The sequence below is a fragment of the Carcharodon carcharias genome, chromosome 18 (genome assembly GCF_017639515.1).
Source record: "Carcharodon carcharias isolate sCarCar2 chromosome 18, sCarCar2.pri, whole genome shotgun sequence".
Lineage (NCBI taxonomy): Eukaryota > Metazoa > Chordata > Chondrichthyes > Lamniformes > Lamnidae > Carcharodon > Carcharodon carcharias.
In genome coordinates, this window is record NC_054484.1 from 52,629,582 (window position 1) to 52,653,021 (window position 23,440).

Sequence of the window (23,440 nt, forward strand, 5' to 3'; positions counted from 1 at the left end):
GGAAGGGGTGCACAGAACATAAAGGCTGAAATTTCCAGCCCCTCATGTTGGTGGGTTCTTCCAGTCCCTCCGATGTGAATGGAGATTTCAATGGCTCGCTGGCCCCACCACAGGTGAACCTGCCCCTGGGGTGGCCAGTGGGGTGGGGGAAGGGTGGGTGGGGGGGGGGCTAGAAGATCGTGGCCCAAGAGCCAATGCTTGTTTACAAAAAATATTCACCACTGAGAGACAGATTGTTGATTGACAAGGGAGTCGAGGGTTATGGGAGCAGGCAGGAAAATGAAGTTAAGGCGACAATCAGATCAGCCATGATCTTATTGACTGGCAGAGCAGGCTTGAGAGGCTGAATAGCCTATTCCTGCTCCTATTTCTTATTTTCTTATTTAGGAATTCTACTATTGTATTAGATTTAAAGAAGATACAAACCGATAAAATTGTTTTGATATGCTTCTGTCTGATAAATATTCCTAATTTATTAGACCATGTTTTTGCAAAAGATAGCATGCCAAATTGAGCCAAAATTTATTACCAAATTTTGTAGACGTAAGTAAGGTGAAGTATGAAACCTTAATTTACTTCACTGTTACAGACATAGGGTCAGAGCAGTGAAGGTGACAATTAAATCAGGTAAAGGTACAAAAATTCATGGCTGACTTATACTGTCATACAGTGATTCAAGGAGTGTGACCTATTGTAGTGTGTTCTGCAAAAACAAAAATTGTATGAGATTCTGGTCAGGAGAACCCAATTTTATGGAGAGAGTATTGGAGAAAAGAAAATACTGTAGGACATCAGCTGATCAGGATTATTGATACGCTCATTGAAGAGATGTTTTTGTTTGGGATAGCAAACAGCTTTACACTAGTGTTGCCCCGGTCAGCAGAGGGGACCCATGGAGCCATTGCTAATGGTGAACTAAGAAGTTGCCAAGAAGGAATTTGGAGAACATCAATTCAACTTGCTTGACAAAAGGATGAAAATTTTGCAAGAGTTACAGCTGATGAATTTAGGCAGATATGGGAGAGCTTTTTAGCCACAGGAAATCAAAGTCAGGCACCTCAAAGGTGCTGAAGCAAGCAGCCAAGGACGCTCGAATTACTGTAAATACTTCAGAAGGATCAGAAGTTCAGCTACAATTTTGTGTGTCTTAGAGATCATTGCAATTTCTGTATTTTCAAGATCCCCTTCATTTGTTAATTTCAACGGTGGAAAGAGAAAGCAACAATTAAGGTCTACCGTTGTTGTAGCATGAGAAGGAACTGCTGGACCTCCTATAGAGTAATATATGACCTATTATAATAGCTTTGCCGACATTTTGTGACACCACAGCAAAGTGAAAACACTTAGTTGTGAACTGATTGTCACGTTTCTAAAGACTTCAGTTACAGGTGGACCAGCTTCTCAAAATACTGGGTTCATATCCCTAATAATTAGCTGGCTGCATTATGGAATGACTTGGACCAGATTATCTCCTATATTGGTGTAGCTCTCTTTGCACCATTAGCAGTAATGGAACAGAGAAGAAGTAAGAGGAGAAAGGGTATTATCAGACTTGAGGAAACAAAATTAAGTGGGTGTGTACGGGGAGAAAACAATGAGTTGGAGTGAAGTGGTGGGGGGTGGGGTCTGGCGGTGTTGGGGTGAATGGAGGTGAGGAACAATAGTCAAAATGGAATTTGAGAGCCACTTTAGGACATTGACATTCGAGTGGGTTTAGCAGTATTTGTGAGAGGCTGTGGTAATAGTATCCCTCATGATTCCAGAAGATCTGCCTCACATTCTTATCACTTACTTGGGATGTAAGAAACCTTTTCAGGCTGACCTTTTGCAAGTTTTTCAACCAAATGAAGTCTGAAATAGTTCTAAATCATGGCTTATATCTGAAATGTCAGCTGCCCAGTTGTACTTCTCAATGGATGCTGCTTGTCTTGCTGAATATTTGCCGTGTTTTCTGTCTTTGTTTGAGGGAGTTTACTTTTGTGAGGCAGCTAAAAACATGCTTGGGTCATTTTACAGTGCTTAATATAGATGCTTTCATAATTCCTTTCCTCTTTAAAGGTTTCAAGTGGTAAATAGCAGAAAATAGAATTTCTTGTGTGGTGACATTAAAGAAGCTGTGATACAAAAACCACAAATAATGAGAACAAAAATTTGAACTCAAGCCCTGAGGCAGTCACATGACTGCAATTTACATCTCAGATCCATTTGTAACAACTACAACCTTCACAGTTTGTTAGTGAAGAGTTGAAGTTAGTTTGTTTAAGGTGAAGTTCTCATTAATAGTGAAAGCTACACATAGATCTGAATTCTAATGCTGTTATAGGAGTGTCTCCATAAGGATTGGTTAGTGGCAATGGGATTGCTCGACAAAATGTTTCATTTATATTTTATAAGTTAGAAAATGGCTAATTCCAGAGGCTGTGATGCAAGCTAACAGTTGAATAAGAAAAATCCATTTTGTAACTGCAGTTGTGTCGGTGAAATGATTAAAAATTACAAATCATTGAAATTTTTATTGTACAAAATGGGAAATATTTGTAGCCTGGAGTCTTTCTGCTGTTTTATACTTGTTCCTTATATGTTGATTAAGTAAACTCAATAATTCTTTATCCTGAGGAGCTAACAGCTTAACTGCAAACATAGAAAAAGTGAGCTTTACTTTTAAGAATGAAATATAGTTTTAGTAAAGGCATTTTTGAATCTTTCGCTGCAAATCCCCACATCTTTGTCAGTGCCTATAACTAGCTGCTGGAGGCTGACCCTCTGATTGACTCTCCCACCCTTACGCTTACCTGTACCTCTGGTGGAGAATGCCTCTAAAGACACAATGGAATTTGAAACTCAGTGTTTGAAGATAATGGGCCCAGGTCCATGTTCGTCAGTACAATATCTGGTATTGATCCTCCAATGTGCTGCCTTCTGCATCATTCAAAGGTTTTACCTCTTAGACTATCAGGGTGGTCCATTCCTTTGTGATATTCATAGCAAGGAGTAAACAATATCAAATGTGGCTACCATTAGAAAAACTTCATAGATGGCCCAGATTGTGTTATGGTAATGATGGTTAAGCTGTCAAATGTTTGCTGTCTTTTTTCCAACAAAACCGACAGCGACTTCTGAAGTCTGCCCCTGTGCAGAATAACTCAGAAATCCAGAGTTGCTGTGAGTGATTCCATAGTTCTCCAAAAGGTGCACTGTTAGGGCAATCTGCAGACTACAATCAATGGAAATCAATTGAATTACCAAGAATTTCTATTTTTATACTATTAGTCTCGCTGTAAAAGCCTTTGAAACTGTTGGACATTGTTGAATGAAGTGAAATTGAGTTTCTAACAGTATACAAACTTCATAATTACAGCTAAACACCTTCACTGACCCTGAGAAGCTAATTTTATAATTGTGGTATGTCAAATTTCTCCATAATGATAAAAATGTACATTTGTTTAATAAAAATGTTTTTTTTTCAATTTTTTAACTTTTCTAACTTTATTTTAGCTTCTATTCTAATCCAAACATTTTTTTAGTTATATGAAAATTTATTTTCAAGCAGAAGGATTTTAAGTACATTTAACTTTTTTTGCTGTGTGTGAATACTTACTTCAATATGATTGGTTGCTGACATCTCTTGACTTGGTGCCAGATATAAGCTGCCATTGGAAAAAGGAGAATCCTTTTTTCTGACGTGTTCTACCTTTGACTCTAGGTGTGGGACTTGGTTAGCAGACAGACTGTAGACATAATCTGGTATCTGCTTAATACTTGTTTATTAGTACTACATCTAAGCAGGTTTCAGATAAGGCACATTGTTTCTAGGCATGATTTCAATCCTTCTCTTGATAGTCTAGCATATGACTAACTGATGTCAGCAGTACATCATCAGTTACATCATACATTAGCATATTCCATCTGTTAATGCTTTATACTACAACTCCCCCTCAATGATACTATCCTATTTTCAACAGCATGAAACTGTACATTTAATTATTTACATTACATTTCTTTAATTCCTTCTTTACGACTACAGTTTCTACCTAACTCCAATTCCCACTCTTTCCCCTCCCCAAGTCACAGTCCTGAGGGATTCACTATCCCACAGTCTTCTCAGCCCTTAGGGAAGACATGTTGCAGGCATTAGGGCTCTCCTCTGCATCTGGTAGGAACATCATCATCTGCAGACTAGGGCAACACTTTAGCAGACTGAACTGCAAGGACAACAAAGACTTTTCAATGAAAGGCTGACTCAAGAAAGAAAACTGAAGAGAATCAATCTTTGAACCCTCTGGCTTTTGAAGAGAAGAACTCAGGACACTCTGAGAAAATTGTTTCTCCCTTGAAGCACTTGGGAAAAAGCTGCAGAAGAGGAATGATCTTCAACTCCAGGGAAGACCGTCACAGCTGTATCATTCACTGCTATAGTGAAGACTGAAAAGGCATTGAAGATCTGAGATATCAATAAACTTAGACGGCAAAGGAAAACACAATCAAATTCCTGTAAATCTGTCAGGAAAAGAGGAGGAGATGATTTCCGAATAATATTTTGGGAGGACCGTCTACTTTCTGTAGGCAGTGGTATGAGAGCCACACTCCTTTTTGTACAAGGCTGCTCCATTATGGGCAATGGGTAGAATTGCTGAAAATATGGAGACAAGTCCGCCTCTTTAGTAATGAGATGAATTTCCCGTAGACAGTCAACCTGGGGACAAGATTGCTGTACAGGATTCTGCAGTATGGGTGGCAATTGACTTTCACCTTGGGAAGGTACCAGCTCTTTAGCAGTTCGATCCTCTAAGGACTCTAACCTGGACTCAAGCAAGGCATTCCCTGTGGAATACTCTTCATGGACAACTGGAGATAAAGTTGGCAATATATTGGTCGATTACTAAAAAGTCCTCTAAAAAGACAACAGAGAAAAAGACAACATTGGGTGCACTGTTCAAATGGAAAGGTGAATCATTCTGTAGGACCTCAACCTCCATCAGATCACTCAGTGTTGCAAGTGCTTCTTCCTCATCAGTTCTAGGAAGAGCCAGTTCAGATCTTCATGCGGATGTGCACTGTCTGTTGCACTGCCTTCTGTATCCACCACATCTAGCTTTTTTGTGAAGAACTAAGAGATTCATAATTTTAATCTCTGCCTTTGGCCTAGTGGATGGCATCTCTGTGAAATAAAGGAACTTACTGTCAAGTGTATAAACTTCCTTAGCTTCTGAAGGCTTAATTTCCATTGCTTCTAAATGAAATGCCGAAGATTGTTGCATGAAAGACAGTGAGTCATTCAAATGATGAATGTCATCTGTATTTTCTAGGCTTCCTAGAAGTATGGCAATATCGCCACTCAACAAGGATGTGGGTTAATTGTGAAGAACGTGGAGAGAATCAATAATCTGTCACCCCTTGTAGCTAAAAGGAACAATAATTGTGCCTTTTTTTGGAAGGTCAATGCCCCCTGGACCTTGTATCTTGATGTCTGATGGATGAAGGCTGAAGCCAGTTGAGATCATCTGTTAATATTTTAATAGGAGCGCCAGTGTCAATTTTAAAGGTTGTATTGAAACTTTGAACCTGGAGTGTAACTGACCAATAGTCTGGAATAAGACTATCAACTTGCCCTAGGAACTCTGTAATTTTGCCTTTTTCTTGACTTTCCATTTCTTGGATGGAATGTGTTTCATAAATACTTTCTGGTCTTCGACTTTGATTAAAATTTTTGCAATTGCAGAAATGCTTGAAATGTACAATTTTGCCACACTGGAAGCATTCCGTGCCCACTACTGGGCAATTTTGGCTTTTATGTTGGGTTTTTGTGCCACAGCACAATCATCTCAAAATGGCTGCCGGCATGGATTTTCCTGCCCTTTTTCCTGGTTTAGCAGTGGGCTTTCTTATGGATGGGGCACTGCTGTGGGCCTACCCAATTGACAGAGTCATATGAAGCCTCAGAATTATAGCCCAATTAACCTCTCTAAGCTCGGCCTGCCTCGCGTAATGAACCGCTTGCTTAATAACAGGGTTCTGCAGTGGGCTAAATTAAGTGTCAAAGGCTTTAAGAATGGCCTCAAAGCCTGTGGTGCATCTTGCATCCTTTGCCTTAGAAGAATGTCATCTCCTACTGGACCTACTGCATGAAGAAAGAAGCTTTTGCTCCTTTTTGTGAAGGCTTGACACTGCTCAGTGCCAGAGAAAATGGTGTTCCCATAAATCCCACTGCTGGCCTCTCTGCAGGCCTTTGAGGCAGTCAAATGGGTGAGGAAAGGGCAGGGACTGCTCATCAAGTACGGTCATTGTTCCCCCTCTCTAATGTGCCTCCTTCTCCTGCTGATTTTTTACAAGCTGGTTTCAAAGTTTCTTTATTCTTTGGTTCCTTTTGTGATTTACATTGATGCCTTCACTGCTGCCACCATGTTCTGAGATGTGCTCTTCTACCTTGGACTCTAGATTTGGTACGTGTTAGTAGACAGATTGTAGACATACTCCGGTATCTGCTTAACACTTGTTTATTAGTACTACTTTTAAGCAGGTTACAGCGTAGTCATGGTGCTCCTGGGCGTGATTCCAGCCTCCCTCTCTCTTGAGAGAGAGAGAGAGTCTAATACATCATCCACATCATATATTAGCACATCCTGTCTGTTAACCCTTTATACTACATCCTGCCATAGAGATTGCAGCTTTCTTTGAGGGCAACGGCAAGTGCCCTACATCGCTGCTAACGACAAATCGGGGCCATTATGTTGATATTCTTATGTTGGGAGTTGGCGTTGAAGATACTAATATTAAAAACCTACTTTTAGTGGCTTCAATTGCTATATACTTATGCTTTTACATAATGTCAAAATAATTACAGATGAGGATGACCATTCAGTTCATCTTAATTCATCCATTGGGAATTACCCTGAAGTTCTCTCCATCCCCATTGCAGCTTTCAATTGTTTCCTGCTGAAAAGGTTACACGTATTTGCCTACAGTGCACAGCCTGAAGCCCACTCTATGTGTTGATCACTCATGAACATACATGCATACGAACAAATGAATTAGGAGCAGCTGCAGGCCATTCGGCCCCTTGAGCCTGCTCTGCCATTTGAGTTCAAAAAGGTTAAAGTATTTTTTGATTACCTAAACCAATTATATTCTGTTTGTTCCTCCGATGTTAAAGCTTAAAAATATATATTTTGTTATTTTACTATAATTTTGTGTGTTTTGAAGAGGGGTAGTGTGCGGCAGTTCATATTTATGCATGGGGGCTCTCTGTGTGTCGGAGATGACAGAGAAGGCAGTTTTGGCCATTGCTCTGTTTCATGCTGTAGCCATTGGTATCTTGTGGGATGGAACTCGTTCTGTAGAAAACTGTCGGCAGTGACTCTTGGGGTTTAAACCACATTACAGTAATAATACTTTGGTAATGCAATCTGTAAAGTCTTATTTTATGTTTCAAATTTTACACATGTAAGCCATGAAATGACTCTGCAGTGGAATAAAATTAATTTAACTTATACCCAAATATCATACCTTGCAGCTAATTACTCACCTAGGTGTCATGAGTTTTGATTGACGAAGATTAGGACACCACCGTATGACTTCATTTCAGAGTCACATCTGAATTAGCTGAATGGGGGCTGTGGTAGCTTAGTGGGGTCTGAATTAGCAGCATAAAACAGACAGTTTATTCATATAACTGTTAACACTCTGAGCCTCTTTCCTAACCTATTTTGTAGTTTTAAAAACCAATCTGAGTGAAGTATAGCGCAGCAGCATGGAGTTAACCATGTTTCATACTTAAGGTAGTTGAGTGAGAAAATATACCACTTAGCAATGATATTAGGTAAAGAAAGCTCTAGGTCTAATTTCTAAGTTATGTCTAATTAATTGATTTGACTTAAATTACCAGTATAGGAGGGTCATTCTGTACTACAGTTGACCTCAGTATTCCTGGACAAAAGATGTTGGGAGGTGTCGGTGTCAGTGGGAAATGAGGCAAGCCTTCTCTCATGATCTCTATTAACTAATCCCTGCTAGAAAATGCATGTATGTCGACAGTATCTTATGCCAGTGCCCTTTCTGATTGTAGATACCTGATATGTGCCACAACAGGATACATTATAATGTGGAATGCAGAGAACATATGAGGAGAACCTTTTATTTTCTTTGGACTATTTTCTTATTACCTGCTGCAAACTTCCATTTATAATAAGCCCGGTGTTCAAAACAGGAAAGGAAAATCAAGGAGGATCTATAATGGGTGGCTGATCCGTTACCTATTTCTGACACCGTAAATTGTGTGCACACCTTAATTCAGTGTTATTATGCAATATATTGGAGAATCTTGTATTCAGATATACAAAAGGTTTTTTTTTAAAAGGAAACCTGCCTTGTGATTTAATTGCTGGTTATTTTGGGCTACAAGGATTGTTTTACTCATTTGAAATGCTTTTTCTGTCTGCGTTTGTGATTTTTGTCCCATAAATCTAATTCACAGATAGAAGGGCCACTCTATAGTAGAATAATAAGGTGTGACATGGAAAATGCTTTCTCAATGAAGCACAGTTAAATTCAATTTGGAATGCATTTGAAATCTGCAGTTTTCATTAACCAAATTCACAATTTCTTTCTATTCCTTTAAATGCACGTACAGACATCTTTAGATTGCTAAGTAACTACTATATCAAGATTTCCAAATGCAATGAGTCAGCTTCAGTCATTTTGACATATTTAACATATTTTAATCAATTATACTCAAGCTATGACATCAGTCATGACACTACCTCTGTAAAGCTGCATAAAATGGCCTTTCTGTTTTCTATCCTAACAGTGTTTAAAAAGATTTCAGGCATTATTTTCAATTTGGCAGCTTTTTTGTGATTCCTAAACTTGAGTGGTTGGTAACATTCTTTTCTTAAAAATTTACAGGATTAGACTGTCTAATTCACTGTAGTAAAGACTGATCAATTGCTGCACTGGTGTTACGGTTTTTAATCAAGTTTTGAGCACGGTGTTGTACCTATTTTGAGGAGCTGAATTTGTCACTTTTGAACATCATAGTGTGGTCCCTATAACAGTGATATACAGTTGTATTACTTTACATAACCATGCTTGTTCCTCCCTCTCATATACAGGAGAAATTACAAGTAAATGGTAACCATGCAAGTGGCATTCTTAACGTGCCATTCATAATCTTTATAAATTGGATTATCTTGATTCATCTATAAAGGCAACTAGAGTTGTCACATTTGGTTTCCGCAATTTTGCAGATAAACAAGTTTATAATAAAAACTACATGTAAAATACAGTAGGAAGATAACCCTTTAAGTGCCAGTTTTTGACGTGCTAATTGACTTTTGTTCCTGTTTGCTCAGGAGGCTGATGGGATCCTAATGTTGCTTGATTAGCTAACAATTGGAATGCTCAAATGCAAGGACAAAAATACCTTCGGGGCATAACAGAAGATATTACTTGTTTTGCTGTTTCATTGCCAATTTTTCATTTTACTTTAGAAATCTTATGCGTGATTCTATGATTAAGCCAATAGATATTAAAAATGAGGCAGTTGCAGTATCTTTATTGTACTTGCTAAGATGAGCGCAGAAGGAATCAGTGTTATTAAATATTAACAATAGTACTTTGATAATATCACATGCAGTTCACTATTGAGTGTGCCAGTGTATATTAATGTGTTTTTGTAGCCTTCATGGCTGCTGGTGTTTTCCATCGATTCATCTGGGCAAGGAAGAAAAGTGATATATTGTTAACAACAAAAAGCAGTTAACAATATCTCTTCTAAATAATCTTCTACAAATGCAGCAGGTGCTGGAAACTGGGGAATAATCCTGCACAGTAAATGCTGAAATTCATTCGAGCAAATGTTAGAACTCATAAGAACAACAACACCTCATATTTATCTAGTGCCTTTAACATAATGAAACATCTCAAGGCATCTCACAGGGGCATTTTAAAAATTATGATATCAAGCCACTGAAGGAGATTTAAGGGCTGGTGACTAAAAGCTTGTTTAGAGCTAGGTTTTAAGGCATGTCTTAACGGAGGAAAACAAGATAGAGAGGGTAAAGGGAGGGTATTCCAGGGCTTATCAAGACCTGTGCATCAATGGGCTTGCATGGCATCATAAAAGTCCAGCAATCTGCCCTCCATCATATTTCTGAGATTGTTCAGGTGCTGCTTAGGGATAGTGGCAGTGGCACGATAGAACCAAGGCAACTGAAAGCATAACCACCAATGGTGGAGCAATTAAAATTTGGGATGCACAAGAGGCCATAATTAGGTGAGCTCAGACATGTTGAAGGACTGTGGGGCTATGGAGATTAAAGAGACAGGGTGGGGAAAGACCATGGAGGGCTTTGTAAACAAAGATGAGAATTTTAAAAGCAGACATTGCTTGACTGGGAACCAATGTAGGTCGGCAACCAGAGTCAACAGAAGCAAAAATGAACTCGCATTTATATTGAACCTTTTTATATCCTCAGGACATCCAAAAGCAATTTACATCCAGTGAATTACTGTTGAAGTTGAGACACTATTTTAGAACAATGTGGCAGCCAATGTGCACACAGCAAGAGGCCATAAGTAGAAAATCAGAGGCAGGATCAGTAAATTGATTTTTGATGGCATTGTTTGAGGAAGGATTGTTGATGTAGACTTTGAGCGATCTCTCAGCTATTTTGACCTGTCTGCTCGGGAGAAGGTGCCTGCAAGGATGGGATTTTCATTGTTGAGGAATGGAGCAGGAGTGATGCAGTTGGGCCAACCAACTTGGGCTGCTGGTTATGGAGGCGGGCTGTCTAAAATGTCCACCTCAGTGCTGTGGGACTTTGTCCCAGTTATAATAAAAACATAAAGGCCCTCACCCCTCACATCCTCTCATCCTAAACACTCCCCGTGCCCTATTTGTGCCACCTCATATCCCCCACACACCCCGTGTGGCTTCTCATGGCCCTTATGCCAAGGTATGCCCTTCAAACAATCCCTATGGCCTCTTATGCCCCTACACACTTCCTATGGCCCCTCTTGTCCCACATGCCAAGCTATGACACTCGCATGCCCATTCACCCATTATATACTGTATAGAAGAAATACACACTATAGTGGCAGTAGGATGTGTTTAAAAAAAAAACTTTTTTTTAAAAAAAAGTCATGTATTGATATCTTTTCACTTTCTTTTTAAAAAATGCTTTTTACTACAGACCAATAAAAGTGTTAATCATGGTGTTAGACCATTTAAAGTATCAATAGCAGAAACCACAAGCACTTGAAACCTCTTCACTGCATGCAAATAAACATTGTACAATGGCAGCACAGATCAGAAAGCCAGAGCTGTCAGTCAAGCAATATTTCCCCTGGACTCAGGTGTTTCAACGGGCTATTGGATTCCTTGGCTCTCAGCCAAGAATACATAATTGGGCTAATTTCACAAACTCCCATTGTGAAATGACCTTGTAAAATGGTTCCTTCCTTTCAGGCAACATCCCTCTCTCCTACAGAACGCATCCTTAACCCTTCTGCACTCACCAACTACCGCATACTATCGCCAACCTCTTGTTAAGGTCCTTGAATATGTCATTGCTTCCCAGCTCTGTACAACACCCCACAAAACTCTATTGAAATCCCTCCAGTCCAACTTTCACCCTTCCCTAAGAGTTGAAATGGCATGAACAAGTGACAAAAGAAAATATTTTGTACATATCACCATGATGCATTATCCTTGTGTGCAACATTCAATACAGATACGCACTATCCTTTTATGACACCTTCCTCAATATCCTGTGATACTGGCCTCATGTGGTTCCAATCATATCTATCTTGATATAGTCAATGCATCTCCTGTAATAACATTTGTTCCCTCTCTGGCACTGTCACCTCTAGAGTCCTTCAATGATCTATCCTTGGCCTTTGCTGTTTCCTTATCTACATGTTAACCCTTGACAACCTTATCTGGAGGCACAGAGTCTGTTTTCATGTATACTGATGATCCCCGCTGCCTCTGTCATGAAGCCTTGGATGAGTCATAACATCTCCTAACTCACTTTGCCCCCCCACCACTCCCACCCCAAAAATGCCAAACAATCTCTGTTCCCATGCTGCTGATTCAACTTCCCTCATTGCCACCGCTTTGAGCTGAATCAGACTTTTTGCAACCTTGGAATTCTGTTCTATCCTAACCTGAGTTTCATACTCCATATCCTTTCAATCCCAATTGTTTGCTTACACCCTAGTCTGCAACATTGTTCACATCTGCCCTTTGCTACTGAAACTTGATGATTCCAACAATCTTGTTGCTGGCCTCCCATCCTAGACCTCCCATAATTTTAAATTTGTGAATAATTGCTACACATATGTCTGACAAAGAGTCCCACTTTCCTATCGTACCTCTTTTTCACTGATATGCACTTTCTCCCCACCCCCAACACATTAAATTTAGAATTATGGTCCTTATCTTTCATCCCTCCATGTTTTTTCCCCACCCTTTTTTTTCTGCAAACTTCCCAAGTCTATTTTGTGCCTCCAAAAACAAGCCGAGAAATGTACCCCTGCAACAGCCAACTTGGTCATCCTTCCTAAGCTCTCCCTCTTTTTCGCTGGCTTTGTTTTTCTTGCACCTTCCTATGAAGTGCCTTGAGATGTATTATACATTGAAGGTGATATATAAATGAAAGCTGTTTTGAAAATTGTATGTTCTCTAGCAGAAATAAGAAACATAAAACCAAAATACCTGAGCTGATTGTAAGGCAAAGATGATTTGAAGTACATATTTTTTGTTATGAGATCTGAATTGTGGAATAAACTGCCACTCGAAACAATGAGTGCAAAATTTATTGCAGGTTTCAATAAGAAGGGTTGCTGCTTAGAGGGAAAAAGTGCAGGAGCATAGAATTGGCATAGGCATGACATGTCCAAACTGTAATGCATATTTACTATATAGAACCTCAGCTGGAATGAGTTGAATGAGTTTGATAGGCTTGCATGTATTGCTGCCCTAATGCTCTGTATTTGTGTATTAATGAATATTGTTAAGTTTGCCATTAAATCATTGTATTTACTCACATGTCATTTTGTATGAATGCTGCTAGATTATTTTTCATTCTAATCAGTGTTTAGCCACAGAATGAACTGGATTAAAATTTTTTGTTTGATAGAATCTTGCATTGTTGTATTGTGAAGGTCAGACTGGAGCAGTCTCTCTCACTATTTTCTCTGCAGACTTCAAACATTTGCTATTGAAGTCACTCCAGCAGTCTGTGACTTCTTGTCTTAATTCTTCCCTCAGATGTCGCAGTCTGTCACCACAACTCAGACGTCATTAACACAGACCACGCTAATGGAAACTGTAACCATGGTTACCACCAAAGAGAAAATTTCGGTAGCGCAGAAAGAGGAACTTCCTCCACCCCCTCCTCCTAAGAAGAGGCAAGTCCTTTTGGACTCTGAGCTCAGGAAGAGGTGAGTTAAAGAGCAATATGATGGTATTATGTTAACATTCTTGTTAGTAAAGGAGAAAAATGCTTGTAATGTCATAAGTGGGACAATACTGCTATCTACTGTAATTTATAGGTTTACCAGGAATATCCCTTGGTAGTTATTTAAATCATGACACACATACACTTTGTACTAAATAAATTGGAATAAATTCCAACGTGTTTTATGATGGTATCTTGAGGTCTGTCCATTCCTGTTCCCTTAGAATAAAACTTCGGTTTATGCTACGTACTTCAATTAATAAGAGCCAGACCTCCATCTAGTGTTTAAAATTATTATCACTAATGCCAGGTTGTTATCCATGCATCAGGGAAAGTAATAAAAGAGCATTGTGCCCTTACCACTGGCACTGTGATTAAAGCTTTGGGATTATATTCATGTTTCTACACAATAATTTTGAGGTAATAATGTATGGTAATTTATATTTCCATATATTTCATTAATAGTTTAACAGTTATGCCAGGTACAAAATGCAGTCAAAAACCAGGGAGAAAAGCAGAGAGAGAGCGGGGAGAAACTGAAAAAGGAGTTGAGAAGGCTAAAGAGAGAGTAGAAAAGATTAGCAAGAGATTAAAAGAGAACACAAAATCTTTTATAAACAGGTAAAATGTAAAGAGATAGGTAAAGGAATAGTGGGACTGATTATAGAGACAAAAGGGAAATCTTCTTGTGGAGGTAGAGAGCATGGTGGAGTACTGAATAGGTACACTGTGTCTGTCTTCACAAAAGAAAAGGATGGAGTTAATGTCAGAGTAGAGGAAGAGGAGTAGGGGTGTTGGGTAGGATAAAAATGGATCAATAAGACGTGCAAAATAGGTTGGCATCATTCAAAATTAACAAATCCCCCAGTCCAAATGGGATGTATCCTAGGTTGCTGTGGTAGCAAAAGCTCGAACCACAGTCTTTAATCCTCCTTGGATTTTAGAGTGACGCCAGAGACTGGAGGATTGCAAGTGTTATGTCCCTGTTCAGAAGAGAGGTGAGGGATAAATATGATAACTTAGGCCATTCAGTCTAATGTCAATGGTGAGAAAACTACAAAAGACCACTGTCAAGGACAAAATTAATTCTCATTTGGAGAATTATGGATTAATAAGGGACAGTCAGATTGTTTTTGTTAAAGAAAAATTGTGTCTGACTAACCTGATTGAATTCTTTATTGAAGCAATAGGGTTGATGAAGGTATTGCAATAGATGTACAGGACTTTCAAAAGGCAAATGATAAAGTTCCTGTTAACAGACTTATTTGAAAAATAGAAGCACATGCCAATAAAGAGGTGGTGCTTACCTGGGTTTGAAATTGGTTAAGGAATAGTGGTGAGCAACTATTTTTCTGACTGGAGAGACATATGCAGTGGGGTCCCATTGGGGTAGCAATAAAAACTTTGGTTACCTTGCATATAAATGACCTGCAGCAGAACTTCTGCCCGAATATGGGGGTGGGGACAGAGGCAGGCGAGCTTGAAACTTTACACTGCTGGCTGGTATGCTAGTTTTCCAGCACCATTTTATTCCTGGACTATTTTCTTGGAGATGGGATCGGTGCTGAAAGGGCTACCCATCCGCAATTGACGGTTATCCAACTAAGGCCTGCCTATGGTCAATAAAAGCCAATTATCAGGGAGTGACTGCCGACTGACCGGCGGGTCAACTTTCCAGGCAGGCATTGAGGTCCTTCTCACCCACCTGGCTACAACTACAGACGCAAGCCACTCTGTGGAGGGGATTCCCCTCCATGATGGTGGCATCACAGCTGGACCTATTTTTAATGCATTTTTTTTAATTGCTGAGAGGGAATCTCAGGATGGAGGTGTCTTCTCTTTCCCTTACCTGCAAAGGCAGGTTACAACTCCTGTGCTGGAGGGCCTCCTATTGGCCCTCCAGCTTTGAGAGCCCGCTACGGCAAGTGTGCTCTCTGTCTATTAATTGGCCAATTCAGGGGAAATCACTGTCAGTGACTGTCCCCAACCCAGTGCAGGGACAGAACAACCATTTAACCCCAACATCGGGGTAGCAGCCCAAAACCCTTCCCTTTTTTTTATTCTTTCATGAGCTAGACCAGCATATATTGCCCATCCCTAATTGCCCTTGAGAAGCTGGTGGTGAGGCACCTTCTTGAACTGCTGCAGTCCATGGGTGTAGGAACACCCACGTTGTTGTCAGGAAGGGAGTTCCAGGATTATCACCCAGCGACAGTGAAGGAACGACGATACATTTCCAAGTCAGGATGGTGAGTGGCTTGGAGGAGAACTTGCAGTTGTTGGTGTTCCCATGTATCTGCTGCCCTGTCCTTCTTGGGGATAGAGGTCGCAGATTGGCTAAGTACTGTTGGAGGAGGCTTGGTGAGTTGCTGCTATCATGCAGATTGCATACACTGCTGCTACTCTGGGTAAAGGGGTACAGTTTTAAAGTGTGTGAGTCATATAGATCTTGGCACTGTAGTGAATATTGAGCATAATACGAGCAGACTTCAGGCGGATACAGACAGAATAGTGAAATGAGCAGACACATGACAGATACAATATAATATCAATATGAAGTGATGCACTTTGGGAGAAACAACATGGAAAGTAACTATGATCTAAATGGTAGTATTTTGTAGGGGTAAAAGAATAAAGGGACTTAGGAATACATATTCACAAATCTTTAAAGGTGGCAGCACAAGTTGAGAAGGCCATTAAGAAATCACGTGGATTTTTTGGCTTTGCAAATAGAGACAATGAATACAAAAGCAATGAACTCATGCTGAACATCTGTAAATCTCTGATTAGGCCTTAGCTGGTGGATAGTGTACCATGCTGAGCATCACACTTTAGGAATGATGTCACGGCTCTGGAGAGGGTGCAGAAAAGGTTTACCAGAATGATACCAGGGATAAGCAACTTCAATTACGTGGAGAGTTTGGAGAAGTTGGGATTGTTCTCCTTCGAGCAGAAAAGATTACAAAGAGATCAAATAGAGATATTCAAAATTTTGAGGGATTTTGATACATCATGTAGGGAGAAACTACTTTGTCTGGCAATTGGGCAGTAACCAGAGTAATCATAGATTTAAAATAAATGGCAAAAAGGACTTGAGGGGAAACAAGGAGAAATTTGTTCATAATGTTGTTGAGAGCTGGAACACACTACTTGAAAGGGTGATGGAATTTGATTCCATAGGAACTTTAAGAGGTAATTGGACCTGAATTTGAAGAGCACTAATTTGCAGGTATTAACCCAGCGCAGGCAAGGGTCACACCATGGGACATGCACAAGCTATCCCTGAGATGTTTGCATGCTGGCTCCAGTGGTGGGGGAGGAGAGTTCCTTGTTCAAAGGCACTCAGTGCCCAATCAAGGGCCCCAAATTGGGAAGGGGGGTGCCCATTGAGAGCCACCCACCAGTCTTTGCTGACGACACCCTGCCCCCCCCACAAACCCTTTGGCGCCATCACTCACCTGTGGCCAGGGTCCTGGGCTTCAGGTGGGTGTTATTCTGGCTGCAGTCACTGCCTTACCATTAGCACTGCCTTTCAAAAAAGATGTTGGCTTCTGATTGACAGGAAACTCTCAGGTGGCAGGACTTTTGCCCTCGGGCTTCTGATCGCAGGCGAAGGTCCACCAGTGGCCTGTCAACTGTCTGATTAGCATGTACTACTGGCTGGCATTCCCAGAAAGTGGCCATGTGGGGGTCTTGCTGACTCTTCCCAGCTTGTCAATTTCACTAGGGAAGTTCTTCCTGCTGTGCAATCGCTGTCTCCAATCTGTCAGGTTACAGCGTGGAACTCCTGCACTGTTGGTGGCAGAGGGAATCCATGCACAAATTTGCATCAAGTTACCTTCTTAAGTACTTCAGTTGGCTTTGCACCTCAGCCAAGGAGGTTCCTCGTTGCTTTCCCAACCCAATCCTGGGAAAGGCAGAAGTGGTTCATGCCAGGATCTCAACCTGACATTATTTTCTGCAATTTACTCACTGCCAAACCTACTTCCATCAGTCCAGGAAAATTCCACCCTTAATTGCCGCAGAGAACTGCGAGTAAATTTTAATACATGTTGGATATTTCTCCTTTTTTTCTTTGTTTAAAATGTACAGTTGTGTTGAGTCCTGATAACATTACTGTTGATACCGTCTGAAACGATTTACTCACTCCACTTGTGTGGGAAAGGTAAATTAACATCAGCTAACAAACAGTCTGATTAACTCCACGGTACTGAAGTTCAACTTTGCCTCATTTAGTTCCTTCTTCTCATACTCTTAGATTTAGTAACTGTTTCCCTGGTGTTGCCATTGGCACTCAATGTTTAAAGAAAATTGTAAAAGAAAATCAAAGGTGTGTCAAAGTTGATGATAATCCTTTCCAATTAAATTTGAGGTGTTCTTTAATTACTGCTCTTTCCAGTAGAACAGCACTTATTCTAATTGAGATCATAAGGTGAGAGACCTAGTTCTATAATGTAGAACGCTACCAAGGCTGAAAAGAGAAAATAAAATAAATCATGAAGCAGTGCCTAGATGAGAATAAACTTGGGTTTTAAAAACCTGAAGATTGTAGGAGGAGGGAATGACTGAGGAAGGTAAGCACTTCTGTAATTTGCAGGGAACAAGCAGACAATATAAACCGTGATTTCAATTCAGTTAACATTTCTTATCTATACGCTGCCCCTCATGACATCATCAAGAAACATAATGTCAGGTTCCACATGTTGCTGATACCCAGTTCTACCTCATGACCACCTCTGCCCATTCTTCCACTGTCTCTGCTTTGTTACAATCGAAATCCATTGTCTTTTGTCGTTCCATCTCTCTGACAATTCTCAGAGGCTAAAGCGGGCCTGGTGTTATATTGATACTGAAATGAACTTCTGACCATCGAACTAGCCATCACCAAGACTGCCTATTTCCACCTCTATAACATCACCAAACTCAGCTTCTGCCTCAGCAAATCTTCTTCTAAAACCCTCATTCATGCCTTTGTTACTTCCAGACTTGACTACTCAGTGCTCAGCTGGCCAACTTCCCAACTTCCAACCTTGATAAACCTGAGTTCATCCAAAATTCTGCTGTCCATTTCCTAACTTGCATCAAGTTCCAATCACCCATTACCTCTGTGCACACTGATCTACATTGGCTCCTGGTCAAGCAAAACTTCCATTTTAAAATGATCATTGTTGTTTTCAAATTCCTCTGTGCCCTCACCCTTTCCCATTTCAATAATCTCCTCTCATCCTTCAAGATCTCTACTTCCTCCAATTCTGGTCTTTGCATATAATTTTAATTGAATCTTGAAGCTGCATAAAATTAATGAAGCATCAGTTTAATTTTATGCTCATTCTTCTATTGCCTCTTCTCTCTCCATGATCTGCCCAGTGCCTGTTCTTAACTGCAAACTGATTTTTTTTGTTGTTGTTGTTGTTTAGGAAATATTTACCAGAAATGTTGAGAAGTACTTAGGTTATGTTTAAGTTTAAGGTGTTGGCAGAAATTTGATACAAGTATTTTAAACTGGAGGCCAATTATATTCCTCCCACAAAATCATTTGAAGTGCATGCACTTTTGTGAAATGAAAATGAAAAACAATTATTGGTTCAGCAATTTAACAGGTGCTGAATAATGGAGTGCGTTAATCATGCTGATTACCTGCAGCCTCAAACCAAATAGGATTGATTCTTCAAGGATAATGAAAAAAATGCTTGCTAAACACTCTTCCCTGTATTTAGTTGCCAAATACTGAATGGTAATGGGTTGAATTATTTTTGAGCCTTTCCAAAGATTTTCAGAATTTTTGCCCCTCAACTTCTTATAACTTTTGTTTATGAAGCACACTCCTTGCCTCAATCCAAGTTTGCTGAAACTATGCAAATATCAACATGGGCAGAAAAAAACTGTTAGCCACTGGAAATGGGATCTTTTCATCTTATTCCCACAGCAACCCACATTTTCGGTGCCATAGGTGCTGTTTGTTTCCCAAATGGTATCCACAGCATATGTGTGCTTCTGCTGCAAGCCACAGTGAAACCATCTTTGGTAAAGCGTTAATACACAGGAAGTGTGTACCAATAGTTTGCTGGATAGGTTGATCATGACATCAGTAAGCGTGTAAAGCTAGTTTGGTGCCAAAACTATCATTTTGTGTTGGACACTCCAGCTAACTACATTGGCAGGGGAGAAATAATAATCATGAAGGTTGCGCTCCCAGGATGAGGCTATCCCATTGCACTCCGGGTGTGCTGACGCCTGCGATGTCCCCAAATACGGGATACTCAACTGCAAAACTTGTGGTAGTGGGGGACTGCATTCGTGCTCTCCCCTGGAAAAAAACCTCTCTTAACCACAGCTGAAAACGCATTCTGCATCAGTAAGGACCTCCCCCACCATTTTTATTTAAAATAATCATCAGCTACTTTCATGTTAGTTCATGTTTTTGTACCAGCTGTTGCAGAGTTTGTAGAGTATTTGGAGGTTTGTGGCAGGGAGGGGTGTGGCAGTTGGTGATGAACTTGCTCATGATTTCATGGTTACTGCTCAGACCACTTGCTCCCAGCCATGGGTGCAGTAGTTTGGAACCCCATTGGCTTGAAGCAGGACTAGGGGGCTGGGCAGAGATTACACAAAGGAGGAACAAGCCACTGGAGGAGGGAGATAATGGCATTCAGCAGGAGGCCATGTCCATCCAAGGTCTTCAGGAGCAATTTTTCTACCTCAACCTCATCAAGGAACAGTGTAGCAGATGTCTCCACTTCATTTAAGGAGGCATTCACTGAAATCTGATACTTATTGCAGCCATAACTACAAATTCAGAGCAGGGCGAGGACAGCATTCCAGGTGGCTATGAAGGTTATCGTGACCATGAACTTCTATGTGTTGGGCTCCTTCCAGGCTACAGCAGGTGATAGTTGCAACATCTCCCATCACAAGGGAGGTCACAGAGACAACTCTGCCATCCACATTTGAACCAGCACAACAAACCAGAGGATGGCTATTTGGCAACAAGGGTTATTCACTAACTACCTGGTTCATGTTTCCAGTGCAAAATCCATGCACATCTGGGCAGCATGCATATAACGAGAACCATGCTGCCACATGAAATGAGAATGAATAGACCAGGGAGTGCTTAAGTCAGTGCTTCCACTGGCTGAATCACTCTGGAGGAATCCTGCCATAATCAGCAGAGCTGGTGTCAAGATTTGTGTTGATCTGCATGTTGCACAACCTCGCCACCATGAGGATACAGCTCTTGCCAGCATGTATTTGGCAAACAGCTGTGAGCCAAGGAGGAGAAGAAGGAGGCAACCAACATGGCTGAGCAGGATGTCCGTGAATGACTCATCTGACTGCCATGCTGGTAAATGCAACCCCAGTTTCCCATTCACCAAGAGTCCTGCAGCTTATCTTCCTTCTGTTACTGACCATCATGGCATCTTCTTGGTCACAATGCATCAAATAAAAGCCATTATAAAACAAACATTCCAAACCAAAATTATGAAGCAAACCGTTCAATAATCTATACAAAAGTCAACTTATCACCTATGAATTCCCTTAGTGCATGCCTTCCGTGTGCCTTTGCCTGTGCTCGTGTTTCTATACATTGCTACCCCAGTGCAACATGGCTGATGGACAGTTGTTGACTTTCAATGGCAAATGGCTTTGCAAGATGAATTCAACCAGCTCTCATTCTAGATTGGCTCGTCTTCAGACTGCACCACCTCAGCATGGGCAACAGCAGTCTGGGCTGGCTGGCTGACAGGAAGAGCAAGGGCACTGGCAGAGTGATCATGGTGGGAGGCTGAATGTTGTCATCCTGAGAGAGGATCGTGCCACTGACACTATTTCTAAGCAATGCCTGAATGACCTCAGAAATATAATGGTGGGCAGATTGCTGGACTTTTATGATGCAGTGCAAGCCCATTGATGCACAGGTCTCTGCACCTATGCCAGTAGCAAGCTAATCTTATATGATCTCACTCTAGTAGACCGCTGCAGCACACAAGTGTTGGGTGGCTTCTGCTTGTGCTGCAATGGAAGCTAAGAAATCAGCCTTTAAATGCTGTCTCATGATTGGCTCCAGACTTGTTCTCATGGAGTTGGTCACCACTTCAACACTTCAGAGGATGGGTTTCAAGTGATCAAGGTGATGGCATAGTGGTATTGTCGCTACACTAGTAATCCAGAGACCCAGGGTAATGCACCATGGACCCAGGTTTGAATCCCGCCATGGTAGAATGGTGGAATTTGAATTCAATAAAAATCTGGAATTAAAAGTCTAATGATGACCATGGAACCATTGTTGATTGTTATAAAAACTCATCTGGTTCACTAATGTCCTTTAGGGAAGAAAATCTGTCATCCTTGCCTGGTCTGGCCTACATGTGACTCCAGACCCACAGCAATATGTTTGACTCTTAAAATGCCCTCTGAAATGGCTTAGCAGTTGTATCAAACCGCTACAAAGTCACAAAAAAGGAATGAAACCGGATGGACCATCTGGCGATGACCTAGGCACCGGAAACAACAAAGGCAATCTCAGCCTTGTCGACCCCTGCAAAGTCCCCCTTACTAACATCTGGGGGGTGGTGCCAAAATTGGGAGAGCTGTCTCACAGACTAGTTAAGCAACAGCCTGACATAGACATCCCCACGGAATTATACCTTAATAGAAAATGTCCCAGACACCACCATCACCATACCTGGGAATGTCCTGTACAACCGGCAGGACAGACCTAGCAGAGGTGGCGGCAAAGTGGTATACAGTCGGGAGGGAGTTGCCTCAACATCAACTTCAGACCACATGAAGTCTGATGGCATCAGGTCAAACATGGGCAAGGAAACTTACCATGTACTGCCCTCCCTTTAGCTGATGAATCATTACTCCTCCATGTTGAATACCACTTTGAGGAAGCACTGAGGGTGGCAAGGGCACAGAATGTGCTCTGGGTGGGGGATTTCAATGTCCATCACTAAGAGTGGCTCAGTAGCACCACTAGTGACCGAGCTGGCGGACTCCTAAAGGACATAGCTGCTAGACTGGGTCTGCGGCAGGCGGTGAGGGAACCAACAAGAGGGAAAATCATACTTGACCTCATCCTCACCAACCTGCCTGCTGCAGGTGCATCTATCCATGACAGCATCAGTAGGAGTGACCACCACACAGTCCTTGTGGAGTCAAAGTCCTGCCTTCACATTGAGGATACCCTCCATAGTGTTGTGTGGCACTACCACCATGCTAAATGGGATAGATTTCGGACAGATCTAGCAACTCAGGACTGGGCATTCATGAGGCGCTGTGGGCCATTAGCAGAAGCAGAATTGTACTCAAACACAATCTGTAACCTTATGGCCCAGCATTTCCCCATTCTAGCATTTCCATCAAGCCAGGGGATCATTCCGGGTTCAACAAAAAGTGTAGAAGGGCATGCCAGGAGCAGCACCAGGCATACCTAAAAATGATGAGTCAACCTGGTGAAGCTATAACACAGGACTACATGCGTACTAAACAGCATAAGCAGCAAATGATAGACAGAACTAAGTGATCCCACAACCAATGGATCAGATCTAAGCCCTGTCGTCCTGCCACATCCAGTCGGGAATGGTGGTGGACAGTTGAACAACTCACTGGTTGAGGAGGAGGCTCCACAAATATCCCCATCCTCAATGATGGAGCCCAGCACATCAGTGCAAAAGATAAGGCTGAATCATTCACAACAATCTTCAGCCAGAAGTGCTGAGTGGATGATCCATCTTGGCCTCCTCCGGAGGTCCCCAGCATCACAGATGCCAGTCTTTAGCCAATTCGATTCATTCCACGTGATATCAAGAAATGGTAGAAGGCACTGGATACTGCAAAGGCTATGGGCCCTGACAACATTCTGGCAATAGTACTGAAGACTTGTGCTTCAGAACTTGCAGTGGCCCTAGCCAAGCTGTTCCACTACAGCTAGAGTACTGGCATCTAGCTGGCCATGTGGAAAGTTGCCCAGGTTTGTC

The 23,440-nt window shown here is 41.3% G+C and overlaps 1 protein-coding gene and 1 non-coding gene across 2 annotated transcripts in view; both read left to right on the top strand.

Annotated features, from left to right (window-relative positions):
* The window catches only part of dmd (dystrophin), a 1,748,406-nt gene that overhangs the window by 538,936 nt on the left and 1,186,030 nt on the right, over positions 1 to 23,440 (top strand). The window contains exon 16 of the mRNA XM_041212034.1: positions 13,271 to 13,443. Coding sequence (XP_041067968.1) covers positions 13,271 to 13,443 — 173 coding nt within the window. The remainder of the gene's footprint in view (positions 1 to 13,270; positions 13,444 to 23,440) is intronic.
* Positions 19,607 to 19,770, top strand: LOC121290989. Its single transcript, XR_005945923.1, has one exon. It is a non-coding gene; the product is annotated as a U1 spliceosomal RNA (small nuclear RNA).